Source organism: Pseudorasbora parva, chromosome 11 (assembly GCF_024679245.1).
Source record: "Pseudorasbora parva isolate DD20220531a chromosome 11, ASM2467924v1, whole genome shotgun sequence".
NCBI classification, from domain to species: Eukaryota; Metazoa; Chordata; class Actinopteri; order Cypriniformes; family Gobionidae; genus Pseudorasbora; species Pseudorasbora parva.
In genome coordinates, this window is record NC_090182.1 from 32199684 (window position 1) to 32214332 (window position 14649).

General features: G+C 38.2%; 1 protein-coding gene across 2 annotated transcripts in view; it reads right to left on the bottom strand.

Moving 5' to 3' along the window:
• Positions 1-8457: 8457 nt before the first annotated feature.
• glra1 (glycine receptor, alpha 1) overlaps positions 8458-14649 on the bottom strand; it is a 95539-nt gene continuing 89347 nt past the window's right edge. For both annotated transcript variants that reach the window (XM_067457821.1, XM_067457820.1), the window contains one exon: positions 8458-9164. In XM_067457821.1, the coding sequence (XP_067313922.1) occupies positions 8874-9164 (291 nt within the window). In that variant the 3' untranslated portion in view covers positions 8458-8873. The remainder of the gene's footprint in view (positions 9165-14649) is intronic.

Genomic DNA, 14649 nt, shown 5'->3' on the forward strand with positions numbered 1-14649 from the left:
ACAATGGAGTAACGTTAGCGGATTTGAATGACGAAGCACGCTTTGTGAGAACGCTAGGTTTAGGTTTGGGTGGTTTTACAATAAACAAACTGAAACCTATATAGGTCAGCTAAACAAATGTATTTAAACACACACCATAGATCGCATGCTCCATTGATAAATGAACTATACACGATCGTGTCGTTTACAGATTTTTACTCACGCGACGATAGCCAACAACATAGACATTTGAAGCAGTTTTACTCACCACCTGCTTCTAAAGCAGGACCGAACCTTTATCGCTGGGACCGCTCCGTCAAAAACACACTTCTTTGGTATGATTTGGTGAAGTCCTGTGACAGCAGTGACCGTGGAGATCCACTTTTGCGACGCGACTGAAGCGATGTTGTCATCCCATCATTTCTGCGTTCAAATCGGTTCAAATGCAGCGCTGCCTTCCCAGAATGCTGTGCTGAAGCGTTGAAGTCACTTGATGTCACCCATAGGAATAAAGTGGAGCGTGGCACGGACTATAACGACATAAGTGTTCACGGACGAGTGGATCTGCAGCTGTGAGAGTGTTTATGGGCGTGCATTTGCTCTCTCGCCTCTAGTCATGCGCGCACCCTTCCGGGAGAAGAGCCCGTACGGCCCATACAAGGACCTTCCGCTCTGTCGACGTCAAGCGGATCCATACTCAAAAAAAAACTCTCCGAAACTTGTGAGAAACCGGAAGGAGTATTTTTGACACAGAAATACTCCATCAAACGTCCAACATTAGTTTTTGAAACTTTGTCTATATTAAGGATGTCTTTTCTACATTTCACCAAAAACCACACCACAAAAGAATTGTGGAAAACTCAGTAAACCTTTGCTTGATATATTTTTACTTGCGACATGGGAACAAAATATGCACTAAATTAATGATCTCTTAAATAATTTCTAATTTCACTAAACTTTAGTGTCGTGATTAATTTATTTATTTGGTATTAAACATGGATCTTTATTTAACAGGACTTATATCTGCTTTTGTAGGCTCATTTTGTAAATATAAGCACCTAATTTGTATGTGCAAACTGGTGCCAGCGTGATGAGACGTCATGCCCGGCTAGATTTGCAGAGAACTCGTTCATCTTCGGATGCAGAGTTACAAAAAATCCGCTGCACACCGCCAGGCGAAATGGGGTCTTGCGGACACAACGCGCACGACTGCCCCCTCCGCGTCAACGTCATTTTTGCCGCGCACACCCTCGCGCTCATGCGGACGCGTCGAGTATAAACAAGGCTTTACTCGTGTCACAAGCAGCATAAGTTGAAGATTTCTCAACTTTTCAAGCGCCAGTGCAGGCGTCATTCAGTCAGATTGCCCTATGCAAATTGAGTATGAGGACATACGTCATGGTAGCTTGCTGTCACGTGACAAATTGGGCAGTGTTGGGCCCGTCCACCATTTTGGGATGCCAGGGGCAACACTGTAAGAGCGATACAGAGATCGGAGCAGGAAAGACGGCTCGAGGAATTATCACGTCGTTTAAACGGAAATTTTTTAAAATGGAAAATAAAAAGAAATGGAGGTTAACTACAGGGAGAAATTGCTACCAGCACCAGGCAGAGGTATTTAGAGGAGCTGGATGATATCAAAAACGTCAATCCATACTGCTCGCCTGCAGCTGAAATGTTTCTATTTTTTTTTGTGTGCACTCTGAATAATAGATAAATATATCTCCCCACTATCCTGCAAGAGTCTAGTGCTCGTCCTCTCATTAACAGTGTTTTTCTCATACTGACCATATTTAATACCTGATGACAAGTTTACATTTCTAAATGAATTTAACTAATAAAAAGGAACGCTTGTGTGCGCTGGTGCTTTTAGTCCACTCTTAAGTAACGTTAGACTAAATGCTCAGTACGTACATGTAACGTTAGAGGAAAATGACAGTCAACTAGCTATAGGCCTAAGTTGCTTTGAATATTAATAATTTTGGCATTAACATGTAAATTACATAAAATAAAATTATTGACAAAGAAAAATGACAGAATAGTTTTCAAAATGTTTAATACAAATAAATAAAGGATCGTGTTTATCGGGTGTCAACACACTCCAGCATCGCGGTCACTAGTAAGACGATGTCTGACACCCCGTGGTGAAATAATGGCGTATGTTCACCAGCAGCTGCTTTCTCAGATCGGCTGGGGTGGATTAAAACTTCATGTTCCATTGAGTTTGGAAAATTATGTACATGGTAATCATCAGAATATCTCTTCTCCAGTCTCTGTCCGAATCCAATACCTGGAGGACCATCCTCCCAAAATGGTGGAAGGGGGAGGGGCGCGTTGTCGTGACGACATCTCCTCATTCTCAATACCCTAGAGCAGACGCTAGCCAATTGTGTTCAATAAATATAACTAAACATAAATAATACATTTTATAACTTTATTCAATTGCTGTATGTTTTTCATGCCTGTTAGACAGGTAGGAAGGTCACAAGTAAATATGACATTTATTTTAATGGGTTTATGTGAAGAAGTAATTTTTTAAAGCCTAATAAATGTTGAAATAGATGAATCTATCAATTATACTGTAACATTGAATGTCTATAATTAATGTTTAAAAAAATCTATTTCGCAGAGACATTAGTAGCAGTATATAAGGATATAAGTATATAATAACTGGACTTTGTTCATAAAAATATGTCATTACAACAAATATTTAATTTGTCTTTTTGAAACGTTTCTACAATAATTTGGAGAGCAACTGAAATTATTACAGTATAAAAAATCTGATGTTTTTAATTCTGTTTAGTTACAGAAAAATGTGATTAATTAGTTACTTTTTTAATCGATAACAGCACTAAATGTCATTTTCATACCAGTATTCACATTCACATACACATTCTTGTCCTTCATTACCTGTAATATAACAAGCCTAACAGTTTGACATGGCATAAGAAAATAAAAAAAAAAGAAATATTTGTGCATGCAAAGTCAATCTTTGAGCCAAATCAAAGAGCCTCCCACGAGTGAAAGAGAAAATGAATGCATGCAGGTCCGAAGTAAAAATTTATTTTATAATTTATACAAAAATGTTTTGCTTTGTTAAATGTAACATTAGGGTGACAGTAATTTAGATGTAGCCTTTGTAAAAAAAAAAGCAAAAAAGAAAAAAAAAAAGCAAAATGTGAAGAAAAAAAAAGTTTTTTGACTATAGCAGGAGTCGGGGCCAGTGCTAGATGGACGAAAGGTGGTGATGATTCTAGGGTCCCCCAAATTTCAGCAACCGACACTGGGGCCCCGGATACCCTAGCTTCGGCCATGCCAACAGTATCATTTAACCCATTAGTCTCACACATCCCTAACACCTAAAAAGTGTTCCACCATTTGTGTTCCATGAAAAAACCATCACAGTTTCCACAGTTTTTTTTAATAATAAAACAAATTCGACACCTCTGTTTCTCAGCAAATACTGAAAATATAAATTTCTCATATATTAAAGGAAAATACACTCTGTCAAAGCCTTCATGTTTCACTGGCTTCAGGCCCTGCGGCGGTTTTCAGTGTAATTCCAATCCCGGTGTAAAGCGCAGGGCAGTCCGAGGGGCCGGGTGGTCTGGAGATGGAGGAGGAGGCTCCTCCAAACTACTCAAGCGAGGGGGGAAATTGACTGAGCCTTTGTGGTTCATAATCCACTTGCATAATTTAAAAGCCTGAGCAAGAATGGCCATAAGGATGTATTCAAATGCAGCCATACAGGGCCTCTGGGAAATTCTGCCAAAGTGTACTTTACAGTGCCTGAATCTGCTTAATTTACATTCCTCTAAGAATGTTTTGGGGTATAAAGCTCCAAAAAAACAAATGGTGAACTAATGTCAATATTCAAGATGAATGACTTTCATTTTTTTTAAAGAAATAAGAAGGGTAATACAACAGAGTTATTCCTGCTTCTTCACCACATATATATTTGTGCTGGGCATTTGATTAATCATGATTAATTGCATCCAAAATCAAAGTTTGTGTTTACATAATGTGTGTGCGTACTATGTATAATTATGATTTATATCAAACAACTGCATGAGCTTATATGGAAGAAGCACTTGCATTTTTTGGTTAAACTGCATTAGTTTGTCATTGTGTAAAATTGAATAATAGAATACAAATGTATTAGCCTTTTTACCCGTTAGGGATGTGATAGTGAGAAAATGTTCCATCACCGTCACATTTAAGTGCTTGTGCAGCGCATTTTACTTTTATTTTAGAATTAGCGCTGAATCGGGGGTGGCTCGCTTGAATGGTGGGTTCATTAGCTTATTATTCTTAATGAAAAACATCAATCAATCAATCAATCAACTTTATTTATATAGCGCTTTTACAATGATGATTGTTTCAAAGCAGCTTCGCAGTGTTAAACAGGACAATATTGCAACAAAATTTGATTTGGCTGTGCAGTCGTACTGGAGAAAACAGTGATGTTATCAGCTTATTTATCATAGAGCGATATTGTTGGCAGATCAGTATTATAGTTTATAGAATTATAGACCTAATTTATTAATTTATTTGTATATTTACTTGAATAATTTGGATCATAATTTTAGTGTCCCAACTGAGTAGCCAAGCAAAAGGCAGCAGTGACAAGGAACCAAAACTCCATCAGGGCATGATGGAGAAAAATAAACCTTGAGAGAAACCAGACTCAGTCGGGGTGCCAGTTCTCCTCTGGCCTATTAACACACCGTGTATGATTATTATTCTGGCAACCTTACAGGTCAGAAATCATATTAGATCGGAATATTCATAATTTCTGGGTATCACACAAGAAACAGGTTTATTTAGGAATAGCGTGTCAATTACACTAGAGTATGAATACATAAAAGATCAGAGTTATTGCGCAACAACAAAACAGTACATTGCGCAACACAACAAAACAGTACAGTGACAAACTCACTTAAATAGGCGCTTTTACATTTCACTTTGAAACCAAATCTTTGGTGATCATCTTGTCATTCAGTTCTTCACTCTCGTGATGAATGAGTCCTGTTGCTGATGTGCTGAGACTCTCATTCAACTCACACTGTATTGATCAGATACGTTCAGTTTTTATTTAGTGTCTGTTCTCTAACTGAACAAAATTATTTTATTACTATAAAAAAAAATCTAAACAATGATGCTGCGGTGGGCAATTGATGTAACCGGTATTATGCTGTGTATATATAAAAATAGATTTTATATATATATATATTATTACATATATGATTATTTGGAAAACCATACTACTACTAATAAATACTGTGGAATGCTTTTTTTTGGACACACACACACAAACACACACACACACACACACACACACTCACACACATGTTGGTCTATGTGGTTTACAGGGACTCTCCATAGGCGTAATGGTTTTTTATACCGTACAAACCGGATTTTCTATCCCCTTACACTGCCCCTGCCCCTAAACCTACCCATCACAGGAAACATTCTGCATTTTTACTTTCTCAAAAAAACATATTTTAGTATGTTTTTAAGGCGATTTGAATTATGAGGACATTTTGATATGTCCTCATAAACCACATTTATAGTGTAATACCAGTGTAATACCCATGTAGTTATACAAATTTGTGTCCTCATAAACCACATAAACAGGCTCACACACACACACACACACACACACACACACACACACACACACACACACACACACACACACACACACACACACACACACACACACACACACACACACACACTTAGTGTAGCTCACACAAATTTCACAATTCTCACAAGCTGTTCAGATGTTTTAGTTCAGAAAACCTTTAATAGTAGAATTTGATTTAGCATTATGACATATTTCAATAAATATTGTGTTATATACAGATATAGCAGAAATGGTACATTCCGTTTTTCTTCTGTACAAGCCAAAAATATCTGCCATTTAATTCTATTCATGCAAAAAAATTCCATGTTCTAGTATTGGAACATAAAAATAAGAATTTGCTGTTCTTTTCACTGCTTGGAAGTGCACTCGAATTATGACAAGAAGCAAATCAAGAGATGCACTTTGTGCCAATACACAATAGAAGCAAATAAACCCCAAAATTAAGGCCATACCAACTTGTGCAAAAATAAAACTTTTACCCACAGTTTTGCGTACATAAGTTACATATGATCGCCATGCCAATTGTCACTCAGAGGTCAGCACTTCCTGGGCAGTTGCGATCAAATCCAATGTGGCATTAATCAACAACAAAAAAAGGGAAAATAAATGAATGATAAACACAGACAAAAGAAACATGCCTCAAAAATCATCAGGACATTAACTTGATATTTTCATGATTATTAAGCCAAATAACAAATCGTATTTTGCATATAGCACATATTTCACATCACATTGTCCTTGTGTTTCCCGAGCCATTATTATTTGTTATAACTCGTCTTGTATATTGCATGTGTGAGGGCCCGGGGCGTCACTGCTGTCATTTACACACGGGACAGTCCAGCCATCGCCAATAGCCTTAAGCGGGGTTCATCAAGAAAGAAATTGCTCATTAACAGCATGAAGCTTAACATATTTCTACAAATGTTCTCGAAATGTGTTTTTGACTACATATATGAATTTCCCATTTCAGATTCAAGTGTATAAAGCAACTTTATCACTTTCCACAATGTACACCGTGATGTATATCATACATCGTGTGCCTCTATCAGTCTCACAGATGAAGTTGAACCTGCTGGAAGAATGACTATCCGAAGCAACAATGATTAATCTTTTTTGTAATGTTACAGATTCAGTGGCGAACACTCCTTTCAGTACAATTCATCATGTGTAAACATTCAAATGACGTGTGAAATGTGTTCTTGCTACATTGTGCTGCATGTGGATAGCGTTTCACATTACAATGAATTCAGCTTCTGCTTAATGTATCATACAGGGAGGTCTAACGTATAGTGTAACCCAGTGTCTTTACTGGTGAGGTATAAGCCAGTCCTCAGATCACAAGCAGATTCATTTGAGGGAGAAGATTTGACATTAATCATCAAAATTAGCCCTTCAAATGTACCATGTAATTTAAACAAATCATTAAATAATTTGATAAAACGTGCCATCATTTACCTATGACCTCTCAATACCTACATCAAAACATTATGATACCACTATTTGGACCTAGATAGAAGTTCGTATTTGTTGGTAATATTTTACATCACAAAATGTCTAGTCGCAGTGTATAAAGATATTTGCTTGTAGGTTTTCTTGAAGAAATGTTTGAAAAACTGAATAAATTACAAATGTTACAGGTCTTACAAAATTGGTCAATGTCAAACAGGACGAAATGGAGACAACAAAAACAGGTCTGGTCTGAAAACCCAAAAAGGCAAATGACTACAGAGTAACAAAACTGCTCTTTGGTTTCAAACAAACAAAATGTTACACAAAATGTATGTCACATATGGCAAAAATCTTGCATATCCTATGTAGAGCATCTATGTCCCAGCCTGGACACATGCTCGCTTTATATAATGGTGTATCTCTTCAGTTTGGCAGTCAAACAAAATGCTACAAAAGTGTAAAATGACATCTATATCATCTGCACCACAAAAACAAAAAGCCTAGCCATGCATAGACAACAAGTGAGCATGACTGGAAGAGAAAACTGAACATGTAGGAAATAGCATCTTCAGAATAAAACGGCCATATTTGACATTGATGAACACTGAAAATAATTGCATATACGATTATTGCATAGAGAAGCCAGATGAAGATGTATCCTAAATATCATAAATTAACCCTTTGTGCACTGTTTTTTTTTTTTTCTCGTCGCAAAATGCAGTGTTTATACACATAGTTATCACTGTAAAATCACTGTAATATACAACTTGGTTGGAAATATAGATCTAGTATCATGGCACTGGCTGTACTGCTAAACCAAGCTTATAAAAATAACACTGTTGAAGTATGAGATATTAAAGATCCCTTTGCTTTTCTTTCTGTTCGTTTCTGACATACTTTGAGATGATGAAAACGATGGCAAAACAAAAGATGCTTAAAGGTACATTTTATTTATTTGTCATATATCTATATTGATTTGATAAATGATTTATATTTCCCCCTCTCAACCCTTAGCAGGGTTATTTAGGCTTTTAATATATCAAATGGTGAACATGGTAAATAATTAAAAGAATTTGGTCAACCTAAAAGATGACGTTTGGCACATGAACAGAACAAACACTTTTTTTTTTTTTTTTTTTTTTAAATGAGCACAGATAGAGGAACACATTGACCACAGCTCGAATAAATATTATAATTATTTTCACTGGCACTCATCAAGATCCATTAATAATTGACATCAGAATGAAACATTATGAGACCCCAGGAGACGTACTATACCAAAACGAATCTCGGTCTCTGCAACATTTTCATTGTGTATTCATGGAAGCCCCAAACTGCCTCTAGACACCCCCCCACCCCCCCCCCCCCCCCCCCCCCAAAAAAAATTCTATGTCTTTCTTATGGAACTTTTCTCATTTAAATATATTATATATTACAGCAGTAATGTTTCTCCATTTTCTCGCAATGCAGTGCGTCTTCAAGTTGCAAAAAAAGTTCTTCTCTTGGATTCCCAGTCATCAGTTCAGAAGTTCTTAAGTTGAATATTTACTTTTAGTCATTTTCATTTTTTTTAGTAAATATATTGCCACATTCATATATCATGCATTTTACTGCATTGCTATTGCACAGGTCCGGATTATTCGGGAGGACAGGAGAGAAAGAGATGAAAAAAAGGAAAAAATACCTCTGACGGGGACTCGTCATCACCAAAAGCGAGCGAGAGCACTGCAGTGAGAGAAAGGCGGGCACGGTGGGACGTGAGGAGGGGTGTAGAGGCGGGTGTATTCAGATCGCTTTAAACCATCTTGTGAACATCCTCGCTGCGTATGATCTTGTAAATGATCCAGTAGAAAATGTTGAAAATGAGGAAGACCAGCGGAAAAGCCACACGCGACACTGTGTCGATCCGTTTGGCGCGGCTGATGAAGAGCTTGCGCATCTCCTCAACGGTTTTCTCAGGGGGGTTGGCGGAGGAGGGTGCGTTGTTGTTGTTGCCCTTGATGGCCATGCCGTCTTTGCCCTGGAGACACGCTGGGCCCATGCCGTAGGCGGCGAAGCTGAATCTGCCATCTCCAGCCTCGTCCTCCTGCAAAACAGCACAGGTGTTGATCGGGTATAAGAAACCCATTATTCACACTCTCTACCTTAAACAATGCACTTTTATTAGGGATAATCCACCCAAAGATGTAATTTCTCCCACATCTTCAAGAAAACCATTATCTTGGTGAGTGCATAGGGCTTTTCAAGCTGCAATTATGTGGGGTTACATGGCTTTTAAACCCTAGGCAGAGGAAAATTTCATACTTGTGATTTTTAAAAGCAGGGCTAGCCCTGCAATCACGGAGGAGACCAGATATCATTTTTTTTACTAGTGTGTGCTAGGCTGACACTATAGTTAATTTATGTGAAGATAGCAAAGTGAGGATAGCAAAATAAAGTAAACTGAGACATACTATACACAACAACTCTCCATACAGTCAACCACCAGTAAAATGTATAGAAATTTGGGACCAAAAATATTCAGACACTTTGACCTGACCATATTTTGTTTCAGTGTTTCTTCTCTAATTGTTAATGTGACACTTGGTCATTGGTTGACCTAAATGTGTATCTAATTGTGTACTTAAATGGAACAGCTGACAGCTGATTGGTTGATTGTAATCCCTTAAATAACTTTCTATCAAAGTTATCTGGCATTATCAAGACAAGACTAATTTATTTTGACACAGTTTAACTATGAGTTCTTATCATATTTTATTACAATTTTCTAAACTATACCGAATAAACTGTGATAATGTAAGAAAATGAAATGTTAAATGTGTATGAATACATTTTGGTTTGACTATGTTGTGTTATGTCTAGATGCTTAGCAACAGTGTTTCATATTAAAGTGCATGGAAAGGCTGCACATAAACAGCATTTCAGAGTTTCGAAGGGGGTGTCAAAAGGTGATGTCAAAGGGTGATGTGTCCGTTCAGGAAAAACTTGATCTCTCAGTCAGCACTGTATAATAGGAGTATGCTCAATGCTAGAGACTTTGTAAACAGGTAACATTCTGCATTCGATCAATCAATGACAATGACACTGACACCGCAAATATGAAAAAGAACCGGTAACCCAGGGTTCAACAATGTACAGTATGAAATTTTAATTAATTGTTAACCCTAAAGTATGAGCAGTGTGAAACGTGGAACAAGATGGATTCTGTTTATCCTGGGTTTACAATAAGCATGTTTACATGCACACAGTACGCTAATAACTTGAAATAACCTGTTGTACGGGTTTGCATGCAAACTAATAAGACAACAATGCAAGTAAACTGTATTTACAAGATTTTATTATTAAATCAGGCTATTTCGCATGTTGTAAAGCCGATGTCTCTGCAATAGGCCGCATCAGTATATATGTCATTATATCATTATAGAATGCATCTATAAATGATTCATTTAAGAATTTAGTGCAAGTTTACCACAACAATGAAGCCGCAAACTTTACATATTTTTGAAAATCCAGTGTTTAGTTGATCCTGGTAAGCACTCATTTTCAGAGTTGTAAACATGACAGCGTTCTTGTTCCATGAGGGAGTTTGGCCTCAAGGTATTTGTTTCCAGTCGGACTGCTAGAGAACGCAACACACGTCTCACGGACATCTTGTAGAACCAATCAGGTAATGACTTTGAAACTCCTGAAGTGTTTCCAGAAAAGTATGCCATATGCATCAGACGTTCAACAAATGTTCTGTGGGCATGAAATCTGAGGCTGAGACCCTGTAGTGGGATAATAATAAGACAAAAAGTAATAATTTGCGTATTTAACAAGTTTTTAAATTATGTTGGTTGTGATGCTAAAGGTCAGTTGAAATCCATCTATCCGTCCATCTGTCCGTCATATGAATTGATTACAGTCATGTTTTGTGCAGTTTTTGTGGCATCAAAAAAATGGACTCACATAGATTATCATTTTTCTAAAAATCTCTGTGTTCATCTGTAGAAAGAACATCACATACATAAATGGTAAGAGAATGTTTTTTTTATTTAATTTTTTTGGTGAAGAATCCCCCTATTTTATTTTTTTGGTGAAGTGTTCTCCATTCCTGTCAAATGGATTACACGTTTTTATGAGTATTAACTATTGACATATGTCAGCTAGCCGGCACATGGTACAGTCAGAGGTCACAATATTTCATGTTTCAGTTAATGGAGTGCCCTTGCCTTGCTCCCCACCTCCACATGCTCTTATTTGAAATTCAGCAGATGGACTCGTTCTTACACGTTAATGAAAACAGAACCAAAATAACCACCTCAGTTAATTACATTTCAGCCTGGGTAGATATTTTACCATGATTGTGCCTATTTAAACACAAACCGCAGAAGCGAAATGGGATCATTATGTCTGTAATGCATGTTTTCAATTTGCAGGTGCAAACATCTAGCATCGGGAACCATCCCGCTTGCATTTAATGAAAGATCAGCCATTTTCTACACAGGACTCCATTTTTAGAGACTTTGTCCTCCTTCTGTCCTTGTCTTTCAGCCATCCCATTTATAACTGTTAATGTGTGCCGGGGTAAATGGAAAATCACACTAGGATGTGTGTGTGCGTGTGAAGGGTGATGTTATTCCACTGCCCCTTTGTTTTTGTATACGACGCTGTCTTTGATGCCAGGGTGCTACAACCTTTCCTTGTCCTTCAGTTGTACTGGCTCGCCATTTGTAAGTATTACGGATGCTCTGCTTTATTTCTGCTGCCATATGATTAATGTGGTGGCTCCGAGACGTGACGTGAAGCTGTAAAGAGGAGCCGGGCTGCAGCACCGCTGCGTCCTGCGTCACTTTCCCTCCCGGCCCGGCCCCTGCCAGATTCATTACCCTCCCTTTCTAATTAAAACTCCACCATTACTGCATTATGCGTGCCAGCTGCGTTCCCAGTCAAACTGTTAGAGGGAATAAGCAGTACAATAAGCAGACCGCTAGCCTGCATGCCCGAGGTTTAAAGCAGAGTGCAATATAACCGCTGCACATCAGAATGCAGCTCACGGCGGAGTTTGCAAATCAGGGGTGTGGCGTCCGCTACTATATACAGGACCTCTCGGCTCCTTCATCAATCAAAGCCCCTAGATGTGACTGATGTTTTGATGTCTTTTATTGGGGTGTTGTGATAAACGGCAGAAACTGAAACGGCCATTAAGTAGCAGCCTCATGCCTTTATCATATATATCTGTATATATTTAAAATGTTTTGCAACAGATGTCTGGGATAGGGACAATTTTAAATAAAAGCATATTTTAAAGTGAAAGTCACATTGAGACTGGGATGATGTACTACATTTATCGGTGTAGGCTACTACAATGCATTGCATTTACATATGTCTGTTGTTTTATCACCTATGGGTGACTAGGAATTAATATTTTACGAGCTGTATATGAAACAGATTTAGGCATTATGCTGATATGCCCAATTGTTGCGAGCCTTGAATGAATATATGCTTACAAATTTTTAGATTTTTCTCCGATAAACATCTGTGCTGTCATAAATGCTGAGAATTCAAATGAGAAGCAGACAAACAGCATTTGTTTGGTGTATTTCATGCAAGCATATTATGCCTTTCGGGTTTTTTTCTAATAGCCAAAATCATTTTTAACCCTATTTTGGAATTAAACAACCACTGACATCAGCTGCATCGACCAACCATATCAAAAAAACCTCTCTATTCCTGTCCCCCTGTGCGGTGACCTCCAGAGTATAATGAGAACTGCTGGCTCAAGAGTAAGTATTGATTCTAAATATGCTTACTAATTAAATTAAACAAGCCTTTTGTACTAAATATGTAGCCTTTTACAATTTCTTCTAACAAAGCATTTGGCAAAAACAACAACAAAAAAACCCTGACAAAAATTGACACAAGTCACAGCCACAATAGAACAGGAATGAGTCCAAAAACCTGAAAAACTCAATGTCTGAAATAAGGTCTTTGGTTAACACAAGCTCAAGATATATACTCACCTAAAGGATTATTAGGAACACCTGTTCAATTTCTCATTAATGCAATTATCTAATCAACCAATCACATGGCAGTTGCTTCAATGCATTTAGGGGTGTGGTCCTGGTCAAGACAATCTCCTGAACTCCAAACTGAATGTCAGAATGGGAAAGAAAGGTGATTTCAGCAAATTTGAGAGTGGCATGGTTGTTGGTGCCAGACGGGCCGGTTTGAGTATTTTACAGTCTGCTAAGTTACTGGGATTTTCATACACAACCATTTCTAGGGTTTACAAAATAATGGTGTGAAAAGGGAAAAACATCCAGTATGTGGCAGTCCTGTTGGCGAAAATGCCTTGTTGATGCTAGAGCTCAAAGGAGAATGGGCCGACTGATTCAAACTGATAGAAGAGCAACTTTGACTGAAATAACCACTCATTACAACCAAGGTATGCAACAAACCATTTGTGAAGCCACAACACGCACAATCTAGAGGCGGATGGGCTACAACAGCAGAAGACCCCACCGGGTACCATTCATCTCCACTACAAATAGGAAAAAGAGGCTACAATTTGCACAAGCTCACCAAAATTAGACAGTTGAAGACTGGATGGTTGCATGGTCAGATGAGTCTCAATTTCTGTTGATACATTCAGATGGTAGAGTCAGAATTTGGTGTAAACAGATTGAGAACATGGATCCATCATGCCTTGTTACCACTGTGCAGGCTGCAGGTGGTGGTGTAATGGTGTGGGGGATGTTTTCTTGGCACACTTTAGGGCCCTTAGTGCCAATTGGGCATTGTTTAAATGCCACAGCCGACCTGAGCATTGTTTCTGACTATGTCCATCCCTTTACCACCATGAACTCATCCTCTGATGGCAACTTCCAGCAGGATAAAGCACAATGCCACAAAGCTGGAATCATTTCAAACTGCTTTCTTGAACACGACAATGAGTTCACTGTACTAAAATGGCACCCACAGTCACCAGATCTCAATCCAATAGAGCATCTTTGGGATGTGGTGGAACGGGAGCTTCGTGCCCTGGATGAGCATTCCGCAAATCTCTATCAACTGCAAGATGCTATCCTATCAATATGGGCCAATATTTCTAAAGAATGTTGGCCCACCTTGTTGAATCAATGCCACGTAGAATTAAGGCAGTTCTGAAGGCGAAAGGGGGTCAAACACAGTATTAGTATGGTGTTCCTAATAATCCTTTAGGTGAGTATACCATTACAGAGAGGCATGAAATCCCTCTCCAGAATCTTTTCATTTGCTGTTCCTGGTTGGTGGAACGATCTTCTGTCCTTCATACGCACAACAGAATCACATGCTAAATTCAAATGACAGGTAAAAACTCACTCTTCCATGAGCACTTAAAGGGTTACTTCAGCGATTAGCATATGACTTTGTATCAGTAGAAACCCTGGAGTATATTCAAATGATTGTGCTTTCCCCCCTTATATCCCCCTGAGACAAGAGATTTATGCATTTTATTTCTGGAAAAATTCCTCCTATGATGCAAATTGATGATATTTGCATCATAGGAAGAATGTTTGGAATAAGGCTAAAGACTACAGCCAGCAGAG